Raw genomic sequence first — 24,249 nt, 5'->3', positions numbered from 1 at the left:
AAAAAGTGGTCAAATGTTTTCAATTATGAATATCTACATGCATCATGAAACCTTTATTTCTAAATTCCAATTGAACTAATAAGTTAACTTCCTTTCCTAGGTGAAGTCAATGAATATTCTGCCCTTTTGCAAATGATGTGCCTCTACAGGCCTACTCTAGTGCATCGCAGCATTCTGGCCGACACCTTTACATGTAGGCCCTCATAAAAATACTGATATAGTCAGGATTTTCATAATTGCACATCATATCAAGACACTGGAAATGTGTCACATCCTCTTCTTTGTTCACTTTCTAAAATTTGAAATTTTTTTAAAACCATGATTCTTGTGTCGCCCCATAGAAGGGATGATGGGCCTTCACATCCACAGGTTTATACATATGACATAACAAGCTGTATTCTTGTGACCATGCGCAATGAGATAAACCATATACACGGAGTATCCTTGTATCTGCACAGGAATGTCATTTTCTGCCTTTCTTATCATGGTATATCATTTCATCTGCTAATTAATGAAAGTATGAAAATATGAAAGTATTGAATTAATCTGTTACAAAAAAATGGGTTTTGTATTTCTCTACAAGTTCTATACTCTGTAAAATGTACCAATGCTTATTTTTTTTCTTTCATTTTTTGTGAAATCCAGTCATCATCTCTGTAGGGTTTCTCAAATAACCTTATAGGACTTCTTGCATCTTTTATGTTTGTTGGTCAATTGTATTTCTTTCCTCCAATAGTCAGGTTAGATACTGTAATATGGGATTAACAATCATTAAAAGTCCTGTGCCTGCAGTGTCAAGAGAGAACCAGTATTTTTTATGTCACAAAAGAAAAATGAGAACTTCAATATTTCTTGTTTTATTCTGTGGTCATGATTCTCACATTAAAAAGTAAAATTTAAGTTCAGGGTAGATCAACAATCAAGTTACAAATGTTACTTTTACAGAATTAGAAATTCATCCTTTTGATTTAGCAATGTCATCTAATTTTGAGTATGCCACTAACAATATGCACCTGTAAAAGTAATTCCCAAAATGTATAAAGAAAATATAGGCCTACATGAATGTGTCAACTTAGGATGAAATAAATAAACTACAACATAAGGTGGTTTCAGACCGCCTCGAAGTTTGTCAGTTCCAGGTATTTTGGTAATGTGAAAACAAACTACGGGTAATTTCCCCGAAAGAAATTACCCGCTAAATTATGGGAACTTTTAACCCAGCGTGTCGTTGGGCGCGGGCGCTGTGGGTGGCTGCTGGGCTAGTGATTTTTAATCTCGCGCCTTGCCTGCTTATCAGATCATACCTTGCATGCTCATAACTTCAGGAAGTTTTTGGGGCAGTGTGAATGCAGGAATAATTAATGGGTATGTTTTAGCCTAAAAAAGTTCTCATATTTTAACGGGGATTCTCATGATCTAGGTGCAACCATAATTAGGCCTAAATATAAAACATGTAACATCATCCTCCATTCATGTATTCTAGCATTTCAACATCTCATTTCCATACAAATAAAGATAAACCATGCAAATAAAACATGATTAACTTGGCCCTATGGGGTTACCTAAAATGCACTTTAAGTAATCCGTACAACACTATTTCTGAGCATTTAGGATCTCTGTATATTACCAAGAACCTCCGAGCACAGCAATGCCCTTTTACCAGCCAACAGCATTATGATTCAATAACCTATAATGCAAAACAAAAGATAACTTTGCATTCTCATTCACATTCCTTTTATAGTTTGCACGTTTTTTCTGAAGCCTGATGATTTCTTGCATGAACAGATTGATTGCCGACTCAAGTTGCCCTTCAAATTGGCTAATAACATGCCTGACCTGGTTGAATGAATATCTCCAATAATATTTCACTCCACGACTGCCAAACTCGAAACAGGATATTGCAAATTTATGATCCTTAATTACGATTTTATTTGTTGAATATTTCAGGATATTACGACTTTATTTGTTAAATATTCCAAGATGATACATGAATGGATTATACGGTCAACCCTAATGTCCGTTTCTGCTTCGTGTAGGCTAAAATGATTGCGGTCACGCTTGTTGGAAGGAAATTGTGACATTGTTTGAAGATGGAAATCAAGTGGGAGGAAGAATGGCTTATATTCAAGGAAATGATAATGGCGCTCAATAAACGATTTATGTGGTATTGTTACCTATAAATCAACAAGTTTGTACTCTGCAGGCTCAGCATCAACTGAAAATTGTTATTTCTCAGTATAGCTATTCTCCTTTTGGGGGTGTCTCTCACAATTTTCTAAAACATCCCATGACTTTTTTTCTCAAACCTCGCTCTGTATTTCTAAATTTTACATTTCCTTCTTTTTCCCCTAACCCATATGTTGTTGCCAGATTACTCCTAATGTAGTGAATGTCTCCCATGAGAAATAAATGGAATGTCTAATTCATTCCATTTGCTTGGCGCAAGAAGGACATTATCTTGGTCCAAAATCATATGACTTAATGCTGTTCTGGCTCCGAAACACGATTTCATTGCTCTGACCTCTCACACTAATCATGCCAAATGTGAAATTAATTTCCCCATCAAAATGTGTATTTATCCATATAGACTCTCTTGGCTCAATTCAAATAATATATCATTTTTGGCCATCAGTTAAGTGGAGAAGAAACTGGCAGAATGGAAATTGGTAGCACTTACCTTGTATTCACACCGTTTGTGGCAAGCAAATCTACATACTGCAAGAAGTAAAAATAAGAAGAAATTAAATGTTATTGGTGACACTTGCCATTTTCAACTGCTATAATTCATTAAAATGCAATGATTCTAATTTGTATTTATTCATTCATTTGCTCATCCACTTATTCACTCACTTATTCATTCACTTGAATATTGTTATTTATTCATTAATTTGTTTGTTTATTTATTACTTATTCACCAATTCATTTTTTTTATTTATCTATTTATTCAGTTATTTATCCATCCATCCATCCATTCATTCATTCATTTTATTAATTCATTTATTCATCTAAGTATATTGATTCACTTATTCATCCATCCAATAATTTATCCTTTCATTTATCCATACATTCATTTATTTATATCTTTGATCCATTAATTGATTCATTTGTTAATTCATTTATCTATTCATTTACATGTAGGGAATACTCACCTCTGCATATTCTACCCTCATTCCATATGATCTCCTTACAAAAACCACAGCTATGGGGATTCCTGAATATCCTAGTCTTAAATGTGTGGGTCTTAGACTCTACAGCTTCTTGAGGCTAAACAATACAAAAAAAGAGAAGAGAAAAAAAACAGCATCATTAAATCGGTTCCGATAATGGTATCAGTACTAGCAAGCTTATAAATCCTCACATTGAAAAACAAGTTCACCAGCATCCTAGTGAAAGTTATGAATTCTAAATCGTGATCGTGGGAGCATCATGGTCTAGTGCTTCTGACTCATGCCTTTGAATGAAAGGGTTTGTATCCCATCCATTATATTATTCCCTTCAGCAAGAAATTCATGCACATCATGTTGCACTCAACCCAGGTGGGTGTTTCATAAAGCTGTTCGTAAGTTAAGAGCTTTATGAAACACTGGTGATCCTTTCTTGTGGTAAATGGTATATTCATTGGCGACGGTTTAGCGCGTAAGAAAGGATCACCAGTCATTCTTAAAGTCGCTCTTAAAGAGAAATTCCAGTAGTTGCAGTAAACACTGATTTCATGAGAAAGTCTGTAAAACAAGGCTTAATTGTCAGTATATCATCGAGGATCTAGATCTGGTACAGTTACATTAACTGAACTTTGTGAAATCTTGAAATCTATGCTGAAAAATGTTCACACTGAAGATCCCCAACACAGATAAGCGCATGTGGGACAATGTATAATTATTGCTTAGAGCGTCGGGCCCGACGCCCTACCCGAATCCTGTGCTTATTTGCTGATTTCTCAGCAATTACACAATTTCTTCCAGAATCCTTTGGCACATGCGTTTTATTTATACAAACAGACACTTTGGTGGTCATTTCATTGGATTCTGCACGAACTCATTTTGATGTCGTTACCAAAACTAGCATTTACCTTTAACTTACGAACAGCTTTATGAAACAGCCCCTAGGTACCTGAAAGGTATAAGGCTAGAGACAGCATAGAGTTTACAACTTGCATAGTTATTATCATCAAATAGAAAAACATAATCATATTACAACTTTATATAATAACGTTCTTCTTTTATTTAACACAAAATGGATACAATCATCTCTTAGCAACCGCTAATTATCATCACATAATGGGACTTTCTCCACTCCATGTGGAGGACTTTCTCCACTCCATGTGGAGCATTCCAGCTTGGATTCATCTTCATACCACACAGACTTTCAAATCTTCAAGGAAACCAAAACCCAAGAAGAGAAGCAATCTTATTGGAAAGAGTAAAATGAGAGGAACAATTTTAAAAAGTTTCATCAAAATCGGTTATGAAATAAGCAAGTTATGGACGATTAAAAAGTCTTGTTGTACTTACTATGTGGATCCTCAAAATGGCAAACATGCTTCAAAATGGCTGATTTTGTGGACAACTCTCCATTTGTTTTGTACACATATTTTCAGATTTTCCCCTTTATTTTACATATTTCACATTATCTCCTCCTGACCTTGACATATATGGTGTGGATTATATTTTCCCATGACATATGTTGCGCTCAGAAGGAGGCAAGATGCAATTTGAAAGATAATGAGGAAAATCTGAAAATTTGTGTACAAAACAAATGGAGAGTTGTCCACAAAATCAGCCATTTTGAAGCACGTTTGCCAATTTGAGGATGCCCATAGAAAGTACAACAAGAGTTTTCAAACTCCCATAACTTGCTTATTTCATAACCGATTTTGATGAAACTTTTTTTTAAATTGTTCCTCTCATTTTACTCTTTCCAATAAGATTACTTCTCTTCTTGGGTTTTGGTTTCCTTTAATAGATACCCAATTTAACACTTTTCAAAAGTTACAAAGTGTAGAATGTTAGTCATCCAGAGTACAAAGAACTCTAGTGGTGTGTGTTTGTTGGGGAGAGGGGGTGGGAGATTGAATTTATAGAAAAAAAGTCAAATTAGACATGAAAAATACTAAATATGGGACAAGATCGGGACCAAATAAATTACGGTCAGTCTTGAAAGGTTTGGCCATTTCTATTTTTTCTGAAACCAATGTGACAATCAACATTTAAATGCAAAAGAAACCCTGAATGAAATAGTAGCTCTTGTGTGGAGCCTAAATGCTCTTGACTTTATTAGTCTAGGGGTACATGGATTAATGTCCTTAAGGCTCCAACAGTCTCTGACAGGTTGTAGGCCTAATGAGTGTCCAGATAACAGGTTGTGCGATGGGATTAAAGACAGTTAATCCTTTAACTGTTCTAAAATACACAGAAATCTCTGAAGCTTATCTAATCCTATGTTTTTCTTAAGGATTATCCCTAATCAACTTTAAGATGGCTCATACACAATTATCCCTTAATTGCTTTGAAATGGATAGAAGAACATCATGCTCTAGCATTGGTTGTATCAGAAGCATTTTTATCTGTGTATTTCTTTTAAGAGTAACATATAAAGTTGTAAGGTTTAATTCTGAAAATAGTATGGTAAATGCCAGGCAAATCACTGATCATTGCTTGAATACTACCCAAGGAGTGGTGAAAGTGTATTCTTTGGGATTAACCAAAATCTGATAACCAAGGGAGCATTTCATCAATATTTTCATCCGACAAGTTGTCAGATCTGACATCTTTCCTTGATTCTGATTGGCAGATCGAGAGGCACTGTTCCTATGGTAACTGTCAGATAAAATGTCCAACAAGTCCTTAATGAAACACCCCCCTGGCTTAGAATGTATCTGTAAACTGATAAGAAATGTAAGGCTACAGTGTGATTAATCTTAGGGCTATAGATACATTTATAGAAAAAGAGAGCAGAGATATAAAACAAATCATCTCACAATAATAATATTTCTTTATTATATTCATTCATTTATTTAAGCCTACACATCATTATTATTTATTTTTTTTGGGGGGGAGGGGTCTTGCAAAATGACTTTGAAATCTAAAGGCAAGTAATATCAAATCAACACCTTAAAAAAATAGGTTCATCAAAAGAGGGCACCCCCTCAATAATGCACTTTCTAATGATGAATCACGTCAGATAAATTCTCAAAAACTCAATAATTCTTAATAGTTTTCATACTTTCTGACACCAATCAGAACATACCTGTGGGAGATCATCTTCATACTCGAACAACATACTTTCACAATCCGATATCACCTTACATTACATGCATTCTTCACATGAAAACACCTACAAGTTCACCGTTATCATATCCGTGATTGACATTTCCAGCACGAGCTCACAGTTTCCAGAGACGATTATCCCCAACGTGTAACAGATCAATACTAATTCAATTCAAAAGCAGCTGTACTTGTAAACAAGCAATATATTCTGACAGGAACATGCCTCGCTATTATTGACGCCCTCTGAAACTGTGTACACATGCTAGACTGGGGCCGTTCCAGGATCTCTCACTGCAGAGTCTTCATAGAGATGATATTTTTATTGTAAGGAAACATTGAAATGAATATATAAGCCTTGCTGAAGTATTCTCTCTTCTCATGTCTGATAGAAAAAGACCATGGACCATGAACACAAATATCTCCTAAAACTACCGAGTATGACTATGGATCCATCTTGAAGTCCAGTATAGGCATATTCTTTGCAATGACCATGTTCGTACTGTATTTGACACCTATATCCTCAAGAAGTATTCCGAACTTTCTGCTCTTGTATTCCCCAAAAGAAACTACTTTTCACTTTCTTCAACCTGGAGCTTGCGTGAATGCACGGAATCTGCACTCGGGCATGCCATACTATGCTTACAAGTAGATTGTGTTTTGAACACCACTATTCACAATAAACATACAACCATATTTCTCTCCTTATTCTCTGTCCCTCCCTCTCTCTCTCTCTTTTCCACACATGTCAGACTCTCCTTTATGTCCCTCAGATTTCTTTTTTTGTTCCATCATGCTGAAAAGACTCCGCAAATTTACTTAAAAACCTTTCCATTGTTGACTCAAGCGATGTCAACTGTGTATAGGCAAACCTCTGCAGTGTGCAATAACCCATGCCCATTCTATTTACCGACATCAATAGCGATCTCGACCGCTATTGAATGGAGCGGCTAATATAGCGTGCAGTTATGGGAATTTGATAGAATTACAAATATGTCCCGAAAAGCTTCTAGTCTGGATGGATTTGTGGGGGTAAAACAATTTCTGTTTCAGTGAGCATGTTGGTGGATGATGATGTTTGAAGACAAATAGAAGCTAATTGGGCATTTAGATTGTGGGCTGGATGTAAACAACACAAGACACTGGCCCATTTAACATTACCTTTTGAGTAATTAATGGAATCAATCATGAAATTTCTGTATACTCCTAGTTTTTTCAAACAGTGAATCTTGTAAATATTTTGCAAAAATATTCTTTAAAGGCATATTTTTTATTACATTTCTCCAATGGCAATTGATTAGAGCATACCTGTCATCTGATGATCAAAAAGTTAATCTGGCATGAATAGGCCCCCCCTTGCATAAAAGTTACCATAATGGTATTCATCCAATAGTAACTTGTATGAAATCCTTGATTTTGATTGCCTGCTGATCAGCATAACTATGGCAGTTACCTTTGGATGGCCAAGTTACCTTAAGTTACCACAAGGTCCAGGTCATCAATTGTTTCTATTTGGAAACCGCACAGGAGATGATCAAGAGAGAAGAGAGGTGAATAATTGTTAATTGATAAAATATTATTAGACCATACATTCCAGGAAAAGGGAGATCAAATATTTATACAGTTTAGCATGACCTTTACTTGTATTGCTAAAAAATAAACTTTCAAAAGAGATTTATTTTCTCAGTAAAAATGTTAGATCAAAATGAACATATTTTCACTAGAAACCATTTCAGGAAGTTTGGGAGGACAATTAAACAGGGTGTAGCATGGAAGGGTGGGAGGAGTACAAAAAAATGGGGGGGGGGGTGGTGAAAGAAGGTGGTTTCAGACCGCCTCGAAGTTCAAAAGTTCCAGGTATTTTGGAAATGTGAAAGCAAATTACAGGAACTTTAAACACAGCATGTAGTAGGGCATGGGTGCTGTGGGTGGCTGCTGAGCGAGCGATTTTGAATCTCGCGCATTGCTCGCTTATCAGACCATATATTACGCACGCTCATAACTTCAGGAACTTATCCCGAAGGATATGTTTCGGGGCGGTGTGAATGTGAGAATAATTAATGGGTATTTACTTGCCTGAAAAAAAGGTCTTTTAATTTATCAGGATTCTTGTGATCTAGGCGGTTTGAAACCACCTAGAGGGGATGGAGGGAATAAAAAAGGGTGCTGATCAATCGGAAAGGGGGTGACTGGATGAAGAGGTATTGCCAATTCTACTAGTTTTTAAAGAGAAATTCCAGTAGTTGCAGTAAACACTGATTTCATGAGAAAGTCTGCAAAACAAGGCTTAATTGTCAGTATATCATCGAGGATCTAGATCTGGTACTGTTACATTAACTGAACTTTGTGAAATCTTGAAATCTACGCTGAAAAATGTTCACGCCGAAGATCCCCAACACAGATAAGCGCACGTGGGACAATGCATAATTATTGCTTAGGGCGTCGGGCCCGACGCCCTACCCGATTCCTGTGCTTATTTGCTGATTTCTCAGCAATTACACAATTTCTTCCAGAATTCTTTGGCACATGTGTTTTATTTATACAAACAGACACTTTGGTGGTCATTTCATTGGATTCTGTACGAACTCATTTTGATATCGTTACCAAAACTAGCATTTACCTTTAAACATATGGTCATAATTCTATTTTGGCATTCACATAAAGGGCTATGCCTATTATATGTAAATAATTATGTTCAACATCATGTTAAGATTTCCCCTGCCAATTTACCATTATAAATCATCGACGACACAGAAATGGTAGGTTGGAAACAAGTCAAAATGCCAATGCCATCAAACATCACTGGTACATTTGTAAGGTGGATGATAGAATGGGAGGCAATGGGAATAACATGATATGACCCCCGTTTACATGGAAAATTTAATCCAAACAGAGGACTTGGTCTGGTTCTTCAATGAATGGTTGGGTATGGCACAAACAGTGTGATATCTGGTTATACGAATACAGATTGACTGAAAGGGAGGGGAATAGTTAAACCATGCATGTTTAACTGACTTTATAATGGTATTAAGAGTCAAGACGTTATGACATTTCCCTTTCCCTATGCATAAGCCAATCTTTAAAAAAAAGTCATTCTCAATAGAATAAGCTAAATGAATCAAATGTAATACTTAAAAAAAATTAATTTTTGATTTAAAAAGAAATTTTAATAAATTAAAAGACTTCACTAGTAATTTTTTAAATAACACATTCAAGCTCAGGACTGAAACACAGGGTAATGTATGCTAAAAAACCCTTGTAGTTGAATATACATTCCTTTACCACAAATATTATATCAAATGAACCATCACCATAGATAAAACCCAAAGTTATACTAATTATTCCTTTAATAATATCTACGAGTTTGATAAGTAGTAATGGTACCCCAGATAAACAAACCTCGGAAGCATTTCTGGGTAAATTGCCTATTAGAGAACGCCTGCATCTGTTTACTGTTAAATCCATTAACATTGAGCATGTACGTTGAAATGTTTTGTGCATTACAAATTGCTATTTGTGTAAATTGAAATCACAGTTGTGACATTGATTTGACAGACTCTAAAAATAAGGAAAGAGGCTGTCATTGTAATGGACGAATGTCATGGCAGACATAATGTCGGAATTTTAATGAAACATCGTTTCTGAAATGGTCCACAAGGAAAAAGAGCATTGATTAAATATCTTCATTTATGTTCCAATAAATAAAATGGGTCTTCCTCCTGACCAAAGAGAGAGAATAGTTGATTTCAAACTGCCTTACACACAAGATTTCCTGTCAAATTACGAGAACTTTTTCATGCTCAAAATACCCAATAAATATTTTCAAATTCACACCGCCCCAAAACATACCATTCAGGGAAGGTTCTTGAAGCTATATTATTTCATTTAGAATAATGGACCCATAGTATGTTAGCCTGAATGCTGGAATACCAACTTTTCTTGTTTGCTCCAGTTTGTTTACAATTACTAAAAATTAATTGATAAAAGAAAAATAATAATAATAATAATGGTGGCTACTTATATAGCGCACAGGTCCACCTTTCGGTGCTCATGGCACTTTAAAAAGGCACTGCTATTATTCAATTTGACAGCAACTGTTCCACACTAAACTTTGAAAAGAAATTCATATATAACAATCATGTATTTACAAGTCAATAAAGACTTTTCAAAGAGATTAGAATATCAATTCAAGATAGAATATTATAGCATGTGCCATAATAATGACAATACAAAAGGCAATATGAAGTTCAATACCTTATTCAGAAAACGTTCAAGTGACAGTAAAAAAAATTGTATACTTACGACTCAATTGACATAACGCATAGATAACATTACAGTTTTGATATCAATTTCAGTGAGGCAATATGCAAGCTGAAATACATACCCAACGGTGAGTAGGGGACCTCAGAAAATTCTAATAAACACCTAAAGTCGTACGTAAATTCCAAGAAGGGGACGAGATTCACAACACCGCACTTCCTAGCTACATGGCACAGCCTACACAGATAAAAAAAAAACAATCCTTGTTCTGGAAGTGACACGATGCTACCACTATGCTCCCACCACCATCGTGCACCTCTACCTCATATCTGTTTCATTTCAACACAATCAATTTTGATTTCTGTCAGAGTCGACTCTGTCGCGGCGGCGAAGGGCAGAGACATGTTGGACTGCGAACAGATGGGGAGAGATGAGGATGATAGAGGAAAGGAAAGAGAGAGAAGAGAAATGGGAGACAAATACTTAGGGATTCCACAATGCATTTTTATCGCCATAAAACAATCGGGGATGGGATAAACGTGAAGGGCGTACAGAGAGAATGACGTTCGAATGAATGAGGGGTGGGGGGAACCTTTCACCCGCTTTCATCTGTACGATTCCTCTTAAATGTTCAATGGGCAAGCATGCATTGGTTTTCTTTTTTATAGAAACCATTTTGTACCATGATATAATTTTTTCAAGAAATGGTTAAGAACCTTAGAGAAAAAATGCACCAGAAATCCTAAGGATAACTTAAAAACGAATCATACATAATCTGTTATTTTCTGGGCATTAGTTTTTCAATCAATAAGAAGGTTAGGTATATATCTACTTCCTCAGATGAAAACATATATATACTTGATTACATAAAAAGAAATTGTTTACTGGCATACCATCAAACCATGAAAATGCATCTACATGATTTCTGGTCATTTTGGTGCTATTTACATTATACAAAACTGTTTTTCTTACTCTGAATTTAAGAATATTGAGAAAATGGGCTTTCAAGGACTTAACCATTCACTTTCAGATGAGGAGTCACAAGATTCCAAATTGATCTTGACTTTTGAATAGTGTTCTACCAGGGTAGGTGATGAAGGGGTGAATAGAAATCACAACAGGAAAGGAAGGAATGGTAAAATAGAGAGAAAAAAACATTGGTATGGGGGGGGGGGGCAAAATTGGCAAATTGAAATCAATTTTTTTTCTGCATCAGAAATTGGAATAGAGCACAGATATTTATACTTGAAATAGTGTTAAAACTAGGAAAAGGGCACAAATTTATACCTCACCCTTGGAGCCATTTCGTCTGTAGGAGAATAGAAGTAAAGAGAAGAAAAAACTTTTTTTTTTCAAATATGAAAAAAGAAAATGAAGGCTCCAGGAAGACATACATGAGAGGGATGATGGCGAGAAGAAATCATGTTCACGATGGTAAACAAAAAAGGGTAGATGGAGAATAAAAAGATTGAAAAAGAGGAGGCGCAAAAGGGAGAGGTGAAAAGAAAGAGTGAAAGAGAGAAGAATAAGACAGAGAAAAAATACAGAGAGCGCATCAAGACACAAACTCTGACATATCAGGGCACAGCTGGAGATGACAGTCAAGAGATAATTTTAGCGGTGAACAACTATGGACAGACGAGGGCTGTTCGTTTCATGTCCCGCATTCCGGGCTTGAATTGATTAGGAACCATACTCCAACCCCTCTCGTTCTATCGCTATTCCATCATTCAAATCAAACAAACTCACATGAGAATCTTAAACCTCACAAACCAAACATTAAGGTGTTTAATGACCATGATACACTTTCTACCTTATTGTTCTTTAATACTATTTGTACTCTTTTTTCTTTAAATATTTTAAACTGGTTTTAAAGAGCCACATCAAATCCCCAAAATATATAAGTGACAGGTATTCTGTTCTTTGTAATGTAGTTTTCAGGGGAGGGGGCTCATGTTGTATTGCAATACTTGTTTGTATAAATTTCCTTTTGTTTTAAATATTTTCAAATTTAAATATCCTTAGTGCTTATTTTCTAGTATATAATTTTTACATTACGGTGTATCTAATGACAATGGAGGACAAATTTCTATGTTTTTGATATGGACCAGTAAACTAATCTGCATCTAGAACTTTTTCAAATTGAAACTCAATATGATATCAGTCTTATTTGTTCTTTGGTTATAATTCATCATAACTCCTTTGGCTTTTCATCAAAAGTGGGATATCAATATTTAAATTTAACTTTGATTAAAAATATGGCCCTAAACTCAATAGTAATTTCCAAAGGCACAGACAGGTGTTTCATCCAGAATGATAGTGTCGAGGAACTTTAAAATGTAAACTGGCCTTTGTATCAGACCTTATGTCCTATCATTTAAGGAAAATCATTTCTGGGACAGCTTACTAGGTGGACAGAGTATATCATAAATGGCAGTCACATGTGGTCAATTTAAAGGTTAGAATAACTTCTAAATTCATCCATCTCAAAAGTGTTTCACCTGGTATTGAAAATAAATAATTTTACTGGACTAAAATTTGGTATGTATATATATATTTCTAGAGAGAGAGAGAGAGGAACCAAGCCAGGTGACATCAATATAGATTATCAAATATTACAGGAGCAACGTAAAATTGTAAATGTGGAAGTATATAAATTTGTTATCTAACATATGCTATATCTCTAACATTTCTCTCCTGTTTGTCACATAAGGGACATGTGCAATGATTCAATGCTCTGCTCTTGGCTATTATTTCATAATTGTAAGTATTAATTATGAGGATTTCAATTTCAAACTAATTTAAGGACAGAAATCAGCATCTTTAGAGATTAATGAGTGACTAAACGTAAACATGGTCGGCCCGTGTATGCTTTATATTAGAGCTCAGAGTCAAATATGAAACTAATATAAACAGGATACCCTATACCTAACATTGATATAGCTTCAATTAGGAACTAATATGATCAGGGTCAGTTCACATTGAAGATTTAATCAGAGAGAGATGTGAACGGGGTACATTCAACCTTTCCCGATCAATATATTATGGTTCTATACTCGAAATTATGTGATGCAGGATATTTGTGACTGCATTTTGGTATACAAATAATGAAGTGATTACAATAAATGTGAGAGATAGCTTTCAGATTACACCCTCAATTCCAAGAATTCAAAATTATTCCAGATCGACTGTGAATAGTGACTAGCCAAACAATAGATCTAGATTTAATCTTATTGATTTATAAAGCTAAATGATTTGAATTGAAACCTTTCGAGATTAAAAAGTTAATCTGTAAGATAAGATTTAAATCCAATATTTGGCTGTTCAATATTCAGAGCTGATCTGGATTTATTTTAAATGCTGAAATTTATGTTCAGCTTAATGTGCATAATTTAACATAAAGCTGAACATAATTCCTACAAATTACAAATGCACTGTACGCTGCAGCAAACAAATTTATTACCAACCTAATGTGAACAGGGGCTTGGCATCCCAAGTGATGCTATGATAAGTGGCTTGGTATTGTGCAACGTTAGAGATTTGTGGAAAGGAATTGTCATGTCGCTATTGTCAATATCACTCAATGCATGCTGGTTTGAAAAGATATAGGCCAACCTAGCTTCATAATGATCATACTCATTACAGAGCGTTTTGGAATTTAAGGAGTATCTGTTCAGGAGTAATGGAAGAAAACAGTCAGTGCACCATATTTTCAAGCAACACGATATGAATTACGAACAGAAAATACCAATATCAGGGTCTGAACCACAAAGTTGGTTTCATTTATCATCTCATGCTTTCTAAAACTAGTTTAGTGGAAGCCGGTCCAGGAAACCAGTTTGGAAGATCACTTTGCTAGCGTTCTCACTTCATCACCCAAAGGTGGTTTTGCTCTGGAAACGCTCTCAGTGGGGGGACAAGTTTCGCGTGATATTGGAAATCGACCATAGACATTCTACAACGTGTGTGGAGTAGAACGCTCAAAATGTGCTGGTCGCTTCCTGAAGAACCGTTGTATCCTTAGGCTGCGTTTATGCGACCTTGACCCAGAATCATGATTTGAATCACCATTTGAATCATGATTCAAAACAGCAGCATGAATCACGATCCGACAGAATCAGCGTTTATACGACCATCTTTCTAACGCTGTTTCTCCCTGAATTCGGGCCGATCCAGTGCGCATCACAGTGCGCAGTTTGACCCAGGAAGTATAGGTCAACATTTTCGCACGTGTTTCTAATTTCACGTCGGCTGCTAGATTTTTGCTGCCGCTGGAGCTAACGCGCGATCGTTTGTGCAAGTGCAACGCTTACTCGGCTTCCGAAAAATAAATCTTTTACTTCCAGAATTCCGTGTATTGTACCTCGTATTGTTTTTGATCGGGAACCAGAAGGGGTCATCATCCTCTCTCCCACCTCCCGATAGATTTTTCTTGTCTATGATGGTCATGTACTGGGCACGAATTCTGTTAATTTTGTCTCGACAGGCGGTGCCACATCTCCGTTGAAATCCCTCCCTCGCAAGCGCCGCTGAAAGGGATCGTCTTATTTCTGTGAATCCCGGTAAGGGATGCTTGTGCTTCAGGCTGAGCCCAAAGCACAAGCAGAGCCTTGAGTTCATCGCGGGGTTCATCGTCAGTCCAATTTGTGCCTTTGGAACTTGAAGAAATGATGGATGAAAACAATGAAATATACAAATGACGCTACAGTACAACCCGGGGGTACAATACACAGAATGATAATTCGTAAATGCTGGCAATACTGCTACATGAAAATTAACCTGCACGAAACACAGCGCGCGCCTTTGAGTCGAACCCGGAAGAAGCACGACACAATGACGTCATAGAATCATGATTCAAATCACGATATCGTTCATACGACCTTTTTCGTTCGTGATTCTACAGAAACGTCTTTCCAAACGCCCCTTTTTTCGTGTTTCATGTTTGTGATTCTAATCATGATTATATTCAATTTCGACTAAAGGCAATCGTGATTCTGCAGAATCGTGATTTGAATCATGATTCTAATCATGATTCTAGGGTAAAAAAGTGTCGAATAAACGCACCCTTACTTATGCTGCAACAAGTTTGACTAGGCAAAGCGATCTTGACAACTACATCATGAGGTGCTTTTCCAAACCGGTTTGGAAAATCGTTTCCAAGACCGTTTCAACAAGAAGCTCCTTGGTTTCAAGCATGCTTATTACACGTAAAACTAGTTTCCAGTAAACTAATTTTAGGATGGCAATCAGAAAGAGGTCCAAGAAGGCCTACTCATCTATTAAAGGTAAATGCCAGATTTGGTAACGATATCAAAATGAGTTCGTACAGAATCCAATGAAATGACCACCAAAGTGTCTGTTTGTATAAATAAAGAATATTTGCCAAAGGGTTTTGGAAGAAATTGTGTAATTGCTGAGAAATTAGCAAATAAGCACAGGATTCAGGTCAAGCGTCGGGCACGACATTCAAAGCAATAATGATACCCTGTCCCACGTGCGCTTATATGTGTTGGTGATCTCCAGTGTGAATATTTTTCAGCGTAGATTTCAAGATTTCACAAAGTTCACTTTATGTGAGTGACTGTACCAGATCTAGCTCCTCGATGATATACCGACAATTTAGCCTGGTTTTAGAGATTTTTTCATGACATCAGTGTATACTGCAACTACTGACATTTCTCTTTAAAGGACAAGTCCACCCCAACAAAAACTTGATTTGAATAAAAAGAGAAAAATTCAACAAGCATAACACTGAAAATTTCATCAAAATCGGATGTAAAATAAGAGAGTTATGGCATTTTAAAGTTTCGCTTATTTTCAACAAAATAGTTATATGAACGAGCCAGTTACATCCAAATGAGAGAGTTGATGACATCACTCACTCACTATTTCTTTTGTATTTTATGATATGAAATATGAAATATTGTTATTTTCTCGTCATTGTCATGTGAAATGAAGTTTCATTCCTCCCTGAACACGTGGAATTTCATTATTTTAACATTTTGTGCTTCAGGCAAGGAGGTCCTTATCATCAAATTCGTAAAAATTGAAATATTGTATAATTCAAACAATAAAAAACAAAAGAAATAGTGAGTGAGTGACATCATCAACTCTCTCATTTGGATGTAACTGGCTCGTTCATATAACTATTTTGTTGAAAATAAGCGAAACTTTGAAATATCATAACTTTCTTATTTTACATCCAATTTTGATGAAATTCTCAGCATTGTGCTTGTCTGATTTTTCTCTATTGATTCAAATCAACATTTTTCTGAGGTGGACTTGACCTTTAAGTGATCACTCTATAGGCCTTCCTCATACATCACAATAGTGCACAGATGCTTTTGAATTATAACTTTCAAAGCATTTCATAATCTTGCTCCATAAGTCCAAACCATTATCACTAGTATTCATAGTAAACTGGTTACCATCCCAACTGCTAGGTAGAATATCCTTAACAGTAGCTACCACAGTGGTGAAATACGAGCTGTTGCACTTTGTAACTCCAGAGTTTCATGACAACTGAATATTTGCCATATTCTACAAAATGAAAGTTTGAAACTTGACTTTAACTGAAAATGAATTGATTGTTATGTGAGCCTCAACATTGCAAGCGAAAAGTTGAGATTGAGAGCAAAATTTTAAATGATATCCTAGATAAGCCGTCTTCATGGTAATGATACCAATTACCGAGAGATTTTCGTATTCATGTTGCAAATAGCTGTAGGACATTAGCAATAGGGGGCTTCCAGCACAGTGAATGCTGAATATTATGCTCAGGTGAATTATAATGGTTACCTGTTAAAAACAGGATGAAAAGGACAATACAAATGTAATGTATTGGTATACATGTGCACCAGAAAGCATTGATATTTGCTTGTTACCTCCCAAGAATAGAGTGCATTCATTTTGTACAAGATGGGAGTGAAAATTATACTGGCAATTGTCATTTTGGGCATTATTTAATGAATAAAATACATTCCATTTCTGTGTTAAAACTAATGATACATCATTTCTACTTCATTGAATTATCTGTCTATCTTTCTCTCCTCATAGTTCTTAATATGAATAGAGCAAGCAAAGCACTGTGGAAAATGAGATATTTATGAGAAAATCATCACATCAATATGTATTGAACACCTGCTTTTGATATATCTAAAGAGACATCATTCCCACAAAATAGGTTACTGATTTTGAAGAATAGGTTTTATAAATTGAAGCTCAGCATAATAAATCAAGTAAGCTACTAAATTGAAGGACACAATTCAATAGGAATGGAGGAATGTATCTAGGTATTATGATACAAAAATGACTGAAAATGTCAATCAAGGCCAGCTACACACAGCATAACCATTTTTACAATAGAGTTGTTCTGTGTAATATAATCCTTTGCCCAGCCCATGTTTCTATGATCCCATGCCTCTGTTTCACCTTGTAAAAAGTTATTTTGGGGGTGGACAGCAAAAATACCATGGTTCATTTGTATGGCAGAATAACATTGTAAGTGTAGTATATTTGTGGGAAAAGTCAGTCATTGGGTATTCATGGTGATGGTAAATATACAATGCTTGTGTCAGATTTGACAAGTTTGGACTGCAAGGTGGTGGGTTTGGTGTGGGAACTGGACAGAAGTAAGGTAGAGTGGGTGTGGCAGAGAATGAACAGAGCAAGGGTAGGCTTTGACGACCGACAAGAGAAATATAGAGAGAACGATACAGAGTGAAGGGGAGAGAGAAGAAATGAATGACCAAGCAAATAGGCCTAAGAGGGCAAAATCAAAACTGGGGCCATGGGGAGGGGGAGCTGGCGATATGAGAGGCGAGAAGAAGCTAAAGCACAGTTTACAAGGCCTAACAGCCAAAGAGAGGAAGAAAGTGAGAAAGAAAAAGAGAAAGGAAGAAACAAACGAAAGATTTGAAGAAATGAAAAAAAGGAAGAGAAAAAAAGCTTTCTCGGAAGAAAACTAGAATTTTAATTCGTCTTACGGACGAATTAGGTGATCTGTCTGTGAATCTCATGATTATGATCTATTTTTTTATAATGATCACCATGTCAATGCAGATCAATATGAGCATCATGATATTAAGCGCAGTTTTATTAATGAAAGGACATGTTGAATACTGTTGAAAGACATTATTTGAAAGAAAAGGTTGTAAAAAAAACTTGCTTTTCCAAAAAATGACAATTCAAATTTAGCAAGTGATAACACGAAATAGTGAGCAGTGGTGATGAAAGCAAGAATCTAGAATCCAGTTTTGAAAAATTTAAATCAGTGTCCATAGACTAGATTTTTGGTTACCTCATGAACAATCATGACCAAATGACCTTTCATTTCTTACATCACGATAGGTAGATTTCATTGCAAGATATTATGCAAGCATGTCTTACATAGCAGGATGGAGAAATTGCATAGACCAAGTGAATAGAAAGCAAAGCAATGAACACTGATGGAGGTATTTGGAATGCGTTCAGCATGTTCTTATAACAATACTTGGCCAACTCTGAAATACCAGTTGCTAGTACACGCATTGTTGTTTTTATGCGTGTATTGAAACGCACAATTCAAAAGAAAAATCAAGACATCAAGGTTGTTGCTAATATCTCATTAAATATAAAACAATCATGTCACTTTAGTACGAATGAACTTCTTATCATGCGCAGAATGGAACCACAAACTGGCTTATGGGGGTTACACGCAAAATGAGACAAATTTAATAAATGAAAAAAAAATAGATCCTGATGGGTTTCGATCCAGGGACCCTCGCATTACAAGGCAGATGCACTAACCATTCGACCACAGTAACTGCCATACACTTTCTAGGCAACGATGAAATATAACCTCAAATTGAATTTTTCAAGTGCAAGTTTTATCATAATGATATACTTTTATACATTGTTAATATTTATGATGATCTCTTGCTTAAAATGATAAGATTGTAAAATAATTTGGAAGAATATAAGACCAGCTACAATATGTAGAAAACCGGGCCAAAAACGACCAATGATTACGGAGTTATAGTCATATTTCCAAAATTATTAAAACGTCATAAAACAAAAATGGAAAATTTTAGTTCTGACGAAAATTTGATGACGTTATGATAAAATTTATTGTCAAATGTGACATGAAATCACATCTACAAGTCCTATTCTATCCGAATATAAAAGAAAATTTGGGGGTCAACGGACTATCTGAAGAGTTATATAGAATTTTGTAAAAGCATGTTTTTGCACATTTTTGGCCTATTGTGAACGCGCGCTTGCGCGCGTAATTCAAACTTTGACGGAGGCGCATTCCTTCATTACTGGTCGTAGAAGGTCGGTTAAGGTATCAACTTATTGGAAATTTCATAAAGAATGCATTGATGTAAAATAAAGTGCAGTTGTGTGTTGCGTAAAGACGTTACGCGCGTAAACGCGCGCGAAAACCTGTGAGCGCGCAAATTCCTGAAATGCTTAGAATGACCCGAAACGTACTCTACTTTGATCAAAAAGTGATTTTGAGCATTTTAAAATTTTGACGCGCGCGTACATGCGCGTCGTGACCTGTAAATGACCTTTGATGACATGGACAGTTGACCCTTGATCTGAAGTTAATTTGATGTTAATATTGTTAATTTTTGATGATTGATAATGGAGATATTGTTGATAATGTGATTTTACAAAATGGCGCGTAGATGACGTCACGATGACCGTTTGACAGTAAACTTGTTTCGTACACATCGCATGATAACTGTCCACATTTGATAATATTTTGATGAAAATTGATTGAATAGTTTTGATGATTTTGGTGGAACAAGAAAAGGGTGGAAAAAGAAAAATAAATAAAAAGAATAAAGAAATAAATAAAAAAGAAAATTCGTAGAAACATAAGAGGTGATCTGTCAAATTTGACAGATCACCTAATAAGAAAGGAAAGAAAAAAAAAGAAAGTGTTGAAATTGGATGATCTCAATCTGCATAACTCCTAAGCATGAAGGATTATTGCACAGGACATGCAACATGGATCCCTGTTATTATTGTTTATTCAACTGTAACAGTAAACAACTTTGTTTACTTCTAAACTCCACAGACCATAAAGAATGCAGTTTGTTTTGTTGATAGCTCTGTGCCTTTGTCCACTTCAAATGAAATGGGATCATCTGGTAGAAGACTGGCCAAGTCGGAACAGTACGCCAACCTTTTTTCAATGAAATTTGTTGAACCAGCCCCAGGTCCTAGACCAGGTCCATGAGCTTGCAAAGCTAATACTCCTTTCATATTGCGCTTTTCCCTGGCGAATTTGCCGGCAAAGTTCGCCAGCGAAGGGGAAGTGTCCAGTATGAAAGGTACACAGGAGAACTTCCCCCACGAACTTCTCAACCTCTATTGGTCTACTGTCAATTAGTCTAATCACATTTGATCTAAACTATATTTAGTCTAATACCCATCAACCTTCCTCATGGTCTAATTTCCACACTGTCTACTTCAAATGAAAATTACGTCCTTAACAGTCCATCTAATTGTATAGACTAAACCAGGGGTTCTCAAACTTTTTCTATGAAGGGCCAGATTAGACTCCAAGTAAACCTGAAAGGGCCAGGGTGAAGTGGATACTTAGAAAAAAAATGTGCGCGAAGTGCAAAGATCCTTCCGGTCGGGGTCCTAAATGCTCTCTTGTGCAATCTTGCCCTTATTTTTGGAGCATTCAGCCCAACTAATTTGTAACAGTTTCATATGTTTTGACTGTCATTGCTTTTATTATGGTTAGGTCTACCATGGATACCCAATGTAATCATATTGAGCTATATTTCATATTGTGATTTAAAAATTATTTTATAAACCCAGAAGGGTATCGCGGGCCGGATTGAGGAGCTCCAAGGGCCGGATCCGGCCTGTGGGCCGTAGTTTGAGAACCCCTGGACTAAACAATGTTAGATCAAGTGGATATTAGATGAAAGGCATATAGCTGAACTGGTTGGTAATCTACAGAAAATGGTAAATGAGCTAAATGGTAAATAGACCATTTTGATAAAAGACCAAATGGGTTTGGCCCACGTGGTATTCAGTAGACAAACTGGTTGAAGATGCAAACTAGGATTAGACCGTGGGGGATGAAACAAAACAGAGAGGAGACAAACCAGGAGTAGACCAAGTGGTAATTTATCGACAGCAATGCCAGGCAATGTTACTGGGGTGGTCTTCAACATGAATCCATAGGAATACATAATCATGGAATTCAGCTTTTGACCTAGCAAGATAATAATGACTTTAGCTACTGTGTAGCAGCTTTATAGTGCACTAGCTTTCATCAATCAAAGAGTCAAAGGCATATACAATCATTTATGGTGTTGATTTGATAGTCAGGTCACTCTACAATACTTTGGAATTGGTGATAGAATAGAATTCTATTCAAAGTTGACTAAATACAGCAGAGGTCATTAGTGAGTGATGGGATTTCATTTGATGAATATTTATTGACAATTCACTTGTCAAAAGTAAATAAACAGCCTGATCAAGAGATAAGATATAATAGTTAGCAAGAGGGAAAATTGCAATAATTTCTTACATGTATTACCAATAACATACATTGTTAGAAATCTATTATGTGTATACTGTTTACTTCTGCTCTCTAACAATTAATACTGTTTCTTTCTATCTCATGTAACTTGTGAAAACAAAACAAAAATTCCTGTAAATGTAAAAATGTTGAAAGTTTCAAATGTATGATGATATATAGTGGTAGGTTGAGCAAATAAATACCATTTCAAATAAATATGAGCATGAAAAAAATCCAATAGAAAGCACATACTTCATATTCATCCCAACCTTATCAAACTTTAAGTCTAAACTTTTGATATGATGATTATGACTGGTTGCACGTATGCTGGAGATCTATACAAGTTTGATCAAATAGACTTTCCATATATAGGAAATTATAAGGCCTAAAATAAGCAAAGAAGTGCACACCATATGTCAGCAAAGATGAAACCCAAAGTAATAATAACCACACGGGGTTCGAAGAAAAGTAAACAGAGCCGTGAACAAAGGTTGGGATTTGGTCATACAATGACAACAATTCAATGTAATCAGAACATACAATAATGATTCATGAATATTACATCAATAAAGAAAGTCTGAAGTTCTGGCTTCCTTTATGGTCTTATTTACCTTACACAGTGAATCACTGTTTAACGGCCCCTGACCCCCCCCCAAAAAAAAAACAACATCAGAAAAAGAAAGTAAAACAAAAGAGAAGTAAATCAGCAGAATTTCAAAATGTGGAAAGCATTTTACATGTGTCTAAATATGATAGTCAGCGATATCTAGCTAACTAGTATCAATCCTTCCTTTTGGGTCCCACGAATCATCAATAAAACTAGACAAATTAAATTTTTAAAAGAAAAAATGACATTAGACCCCCCCCAGAAAAAGAAGAAGAAACAAACCCAAGGCTAATAAGAGAGGGGGAGTTGTGTGCAAGTCTTGGTATAGAGCAGGCTGGTGAGAATGTGATTGGAAGAAAAAAAATACTCCAATTACTTTAATAAAAACATAGAATTATCAATTAAAACAATAATTGCATAAAGATAGCACAACACCATCACCAACACATCAAATTTCTTCCAAACGCAAGTAAAAAACAAAAATGGCCATGGTATTTTCACGAGCTGTAAACTTAAGATTATATTTAACCAATCTCACAGGACATTTTGATGTAATAATAATGAGGTAAAACTTTAGTTTGAAATGTTTGAACAGTGCAATAAAAACTTACGATTATATCAGACAAGTATTGTTTTAATTGTGTATCATCATCAAGAAACCTAACCTTTCATTTGTCACATATAAAGCATTATGTGGATACATCAGTTACAACCCACTGGACTTCTTTTACCCTTTTAGAAAGTAGACCTGGAAGACATGGGTTTACTTACTCACTGATTTGATCTTGAAAATCCAAACACAAGAACTCCCTTGCAGTTGACAGTTCTATATCACAAAGTAAATCCAAACTTTTTTTTTGTTGCTATTTCCTATGCAGTTGTAGCAGACCATGGGTTGGGCCAGACCCAAAGATACATCACAAAGGAGCGTAATTGCGGAACAGCGTTCAAAAGACGTTAGCACGAAACAGACAAACATGGAACAATCCCTTTTGAGCTGGTCTTTCTTGCAGCTCTTGGTATGAAACCAGCATCATCTGTGTGTTTGCTATGTGTTGTCATTCAGTCACGTTTTCTGCTTGTTTATACCAATGGATCCTGCACTAGGACATGGAATGCGACAAGGGGTAGTCTGCAAATCAGACTCCAGTTAAAAGGATGATAGGCGGCAGGATTTGCTACAATATGAACGCTGCTTATGCAGAATCAGTAAATCATAATGTATATTTATGTGATTTGTCATTGAAATGGAAGTGATTTTGAAGAATCTAACTGCAATAGTCTATCAATCAGACCCTATTTGGCAAGTTTATGTATCTGCAATAATATTGTTTCTTTACAAATTGTGACAACAGATATTTTATAGCAATAATGTGAATTTTTCCAGCCAGAATTTCATTAAAACAATAAATAAAACATCTCATAAAATTTAACCCATTCAGTGGTTATTAATTCAATGGAAAGGTATGACGCACAGAGTTGTATTCTTAAGGTGCCACAACTACTAGGAAAAGAGTATGGAAGTTATAAGCATTGGCTAATATCATTAGAATCTTAACGAGAAGGATCATGAACCTTGAAAA

General features: G+C 35.8%; 1 protein-coding gene across 2 annotated transcripts; it reads right to left on the bottom strand.

Moving 5' to 3' along the window:
• Positions 1 to 1,641: 1,641 nt before the first annotated feature.
• On the bottom strand, positions 1,642 to 23,818 carry LOC121418398 (protein BZZ1-like). 2 transcript variants are annotated; one of them, XR_005970460.1, is made up of 3 exons: positions 23,442 to 23,818; positions 3,150 to 3,264; positions 1,642 to 2,715 (listed from the first exon to the last, which is right to left on the bottom strand). XR_005970460.1 is itself a non-coding variant. In XM_041612243.1 (3 exons), exons 1-3 carry the CDS (start codon positions 6,277 to 6,279, stop codon positions 2,633 to 2,635), a joined length of 231 nt encoding a protein of 76 aa, XP_041468177.1. In that variant the 5' UTR covers positions 6,280 to 6,755; the 3' UTR covers positions 1,642 to 2,632. The 2 variants fall into 2 exon arrangements, 1 of the variants encoding a protein (XP_041468177.1); XM_041612243.1 differs by lacking the exon at positions 23,442 to 23,818 and adding an exon at positions 6,247 to 6,755.
• Between the last annotated feature and the right edge of the window lie 431 nt (positions 23,819 to 24,249).

The sequence above is a fragment of the Lytechinus variegatus genome, chromosome 1 (genome assembly GCF_018143015.1).
Source record: "Lytechinus variegatus isolate NC3 chromosome 1, Lvar_3.0, whole genome shotgun sequence".
Classification (NCBI taxonomy): Eukaryota; Metazoa; Echinodermata; class Echinoidea; order Temnopleuroida; family Toxopneustidae; genus Lytechinus; species Lytechinus variegatus.
The sequence above is the reverse complement of the archived record's forward strand: the minus strand, read 5'-3'. Positions and strand labels throughout refer to the sequence as shown.

Coding starts and splice junctions, on each gene's coding strand:
- LOC121418398 (XM_041612243.1), bottom strand. CDS start 6,279: ATGTTGTTCGAGTATGAAGATGATCTCCCACAG. Junction 3,265..6,246: donor ATGAAGATGATCTCCCACAG/GTATGTTCTGAT, acceptor TGTATTGTTTAG/CCTCAAGAAGCTGTAGAGTC. Junction 2,716..3,149: donor TGAGGGTAGAATATGCAGAG/GTGAGTATTCCC, acceptor TACTTCTTGCAG/TATGTAGATTTGCTTGCCAC.